This window comes from Trichosurus vulpecula, chromosome 2 (assembly GCF_011100635.1).
Source record: "Trichosurus vulpecula isolate mTriVul1 chromosome 2, mTriVul1.pri, whole genome shotgun sequence".
Classification (NCBI taxonomy): Eukaryota; Metazoa; Chordata; class Mammalia; order Diprotodontia; family Phalangeridae; genus Trichosurus; species Trichosurus vulpecula.
The window spans coordinates 53,849,846-53,852,284 of record NC_050574.1 but is presented as its reverse complement, the minus strand read 5'-3'; the positions used below and the strand labels follow the sequence as shown (position 1 = coordinate 53,852,284).

Sequence of the window (2,439 nt, the reverse complement as noted above, 5' to 3'; positions counted from 1 at the left end):
CCTTTGGGACAGTCTTCATTTGAGGGACTCTGCCCCCAGAAACATCAGTGCCTGGAGCACCTGCCCTGGTCGCCTTACCTCCTGCAGTGCCCCATCCTGGTCCAGGGAGATTGGAGTGGGGGGCGGGGCTCCTAAATAGATCCACCTACACCTGAAGAGGACCCTGGGGAGTGGGGATCAGCAGTCCTGCAGGGAGGGCAAGAGGCTGCTGGCCCAGAAGAAGTTGCCTCTACAATAGGCCTGGTTTTCTGTCCAATCTCTCCTCTATCAGCAGGGCTGAGAAGGGTGAAAAGCAAAGAGAGAAGAGTAGCCCCCGACCTTTGGAGAGTTGATGGAGTGGGGAGGGTCTTAGGGGCCATTCACCCTTTCCAGTCTTTGGGGGTGCTGAGTCATCTTGGAGGCAAGTCCTGAGCACAGAAGTAGGGGTCCCAGCGGTCCCCTTACAAGTCGTCTAGTTCACAGCACTATCCTCATGTTAATCACCCCCAGGTTCCCTAGGGGAAGGAGGAGGAGGGCTTCTAGAACCGAGTTCTAACCCTCCTTGTTACAGCCACATCTCCATTGCCTAGGCCCAGGGACAAGCCATCCCAGACCCCTGGAAACTCTCCATCCCTTCTCATGATGGCTAGGTGTGGGGAAGGGAAGGGCCTGGGGTCTGTCGGCAAGGGGAGAGGTTTGTTCAGAGAGGGCCAGAGAAAGGGAAGGAAGGAGATCCTGAGTTGGGGAAGTGTTGGGAGTGCAAGGGCGATCTGAGAGGGACCTCTATGTAGCCACCAGGTACCAACTACCACCCCCCTACAACACACAGGGCCTGGTGGGGGGGCAGGGGGCTAGCCAGGGGCTGCCGAGCAGCAGAATCCAAGGCCGGGCGTTTTAGGGCCGGCAGGCAGCCCTTGTGGGGAGGGGTCGGGGGTGGGGCCCGGGGAGCGGCGGCTGCGGAGCCCCTCAGACTGCACGTCCTCAGCTCCCGGGCCAAGCTCAGCACCTCGGGGCGCTCTACGCTTCGCTCCCGATCGGGCTTTTCCTGCTCCTTCCCAGCGCACCCCTCCTCCTGCTCGTCCTGCTCTTGCTCCTGCTCCTCGTCCTCCTCCTGGATGCTGCTGAGGCGAGGCGCCCCGCGGCCGCGCTCCGCGGGCGGCGGCCGGTAGGCGCACTTGGCGTTGAGAAGGCGGCGCAGGGGCGCTCGGGGCACCGAGGCGGCGGCGGCCCCCGCGGCCGCCCGGAGGTGCTGCTGGCGCACGTGGCGCGCGTCGCTCTGCCTCTGCAGCCGTTTGAAGTCGGTGAAGGCGGCCAGCGCTGTCTGGCGCAGCAGGCGCGCCAGGGCCCGCGCCTTGTGCGCCCGCGCCAGCAGCACTGCGTGGCAGCGCAGGACCACGGCCTTGTGGCGCGCCTGGTGGCGGTACACCCAGGCGAAAACGCGCGGGTGGCGGCGGTCAGCCGCGCAGTAGGTGATGCGCGGCAGCAGGTAGGCGTGCGCCGGCCGCCGAGCCCCCGAGCTCCCGGAGCGCTCGCAGGGCTGCATGCGGATGCCGTGGGGTCCCAGCGTCAGCTTCATCTTGGTGCCCCCCGCCGGCCCGCTCCGCGCCCAGATCTTGCCCACGGCGTCATCTGTGCAGCCGTCGCCCTTAGCGTGCAGGGTGACGGCGTTGCCCAGGTACCACACGGTGTAAGTGGGGTCCTCCTTGTTGAGCTCCACTTTTTGGCGCCTGCTGCGGAAGACCCGACCCAGGCGCTCCAGGGGCCAGTCGGGCAGCAGGTCCGGACAAGAGCGCAGGAAGGTGGAGAGCAGCGATGTGTAGGCAAGCCGGGGGCTCAGGCTTTTCCCCTTGCGCTTAGTCTCGTCCTCCACCAACACGAACTTGCTCCGTCTCCAGGGCAGCATTGTGGCGGCTGCTGGCGAGGAGCGGCTCTGGGCCGCCCTGCCCTGGAGAGCTGGCCCCGAGGTGCCCCGAGGGGCCGGGGGCAGAGTCGGAGACGCCTGGCAAGGCCCAGTCTGCGGATGCCCGTATATCCGCTGAAGCTGGCTCCCGAGCTTCCTGGCTGGCCGCGTAGATGCCAGGTGGTGCCTGGAAGAGCGGCGGCTTCTGCTGGGGCCGAGAGGAGGAGAGAACCGAGTGAGCTCTGGCCACCCTCCCGCCTGGGAAAGGCGACGGGAGGGGGGCGGCGCACCGACAGCTGCTTTGGTCCCGAGACTGGGTCGGGGGAGGGGGAGCCCTGCGCTCCTCTAGTCAGCCACCAACACTGCGGCGGCGGGGAGGCGAGACGAGGCGAGGCGTCTGTGGAGCTGACGGCCGGTGGGCTAATCACTGAGCTAGGCGGCGGCGGCGGCGGCGGCGGCGGTGGCTGGGACTCCTCCTGACTCGGCTGCTCCACCTCCCCAGGCTGCCTGCATCAGCGGGCGGGACCGCTAGCTCTGGCGCTCCCTCCCCCTTCTCTCTC

At 67.0% G+C, this 2,439-nt stretch overlaps 1 protein-coding gene across 1 annotated transcript; it reads right to left on the bottom strand.

Annotated features, from left to right (window-relative positions):
• Positions 1 to 784: 784 nt before the first annotated feature.
• On the bottom strand, positions 785 to 1,882 carry FAM43B (family with sequence similarity 43 member B). Its single transcript, XM_036747028.1, has one exon. It carries the CDS (start codon positions 1,880 to 1,882, stop codon positions 785 to 787), a length of 1,098 nt encoding a protein of 365 aa, XP_036602923.1.
• Positions 1,883 to 2,439: the final 557 nt, after the last annotated feature.

Bases quoted from the DNA above. Each gene is read 5' to 3' on its own strand.
- FAM43B (XM_036747028.1), bottom strand. From the start codon at position 1,882: ATGCTGCCCTGGAGACGGAGCAAGTTCGTGTTGGTGGAGGACGAGACT.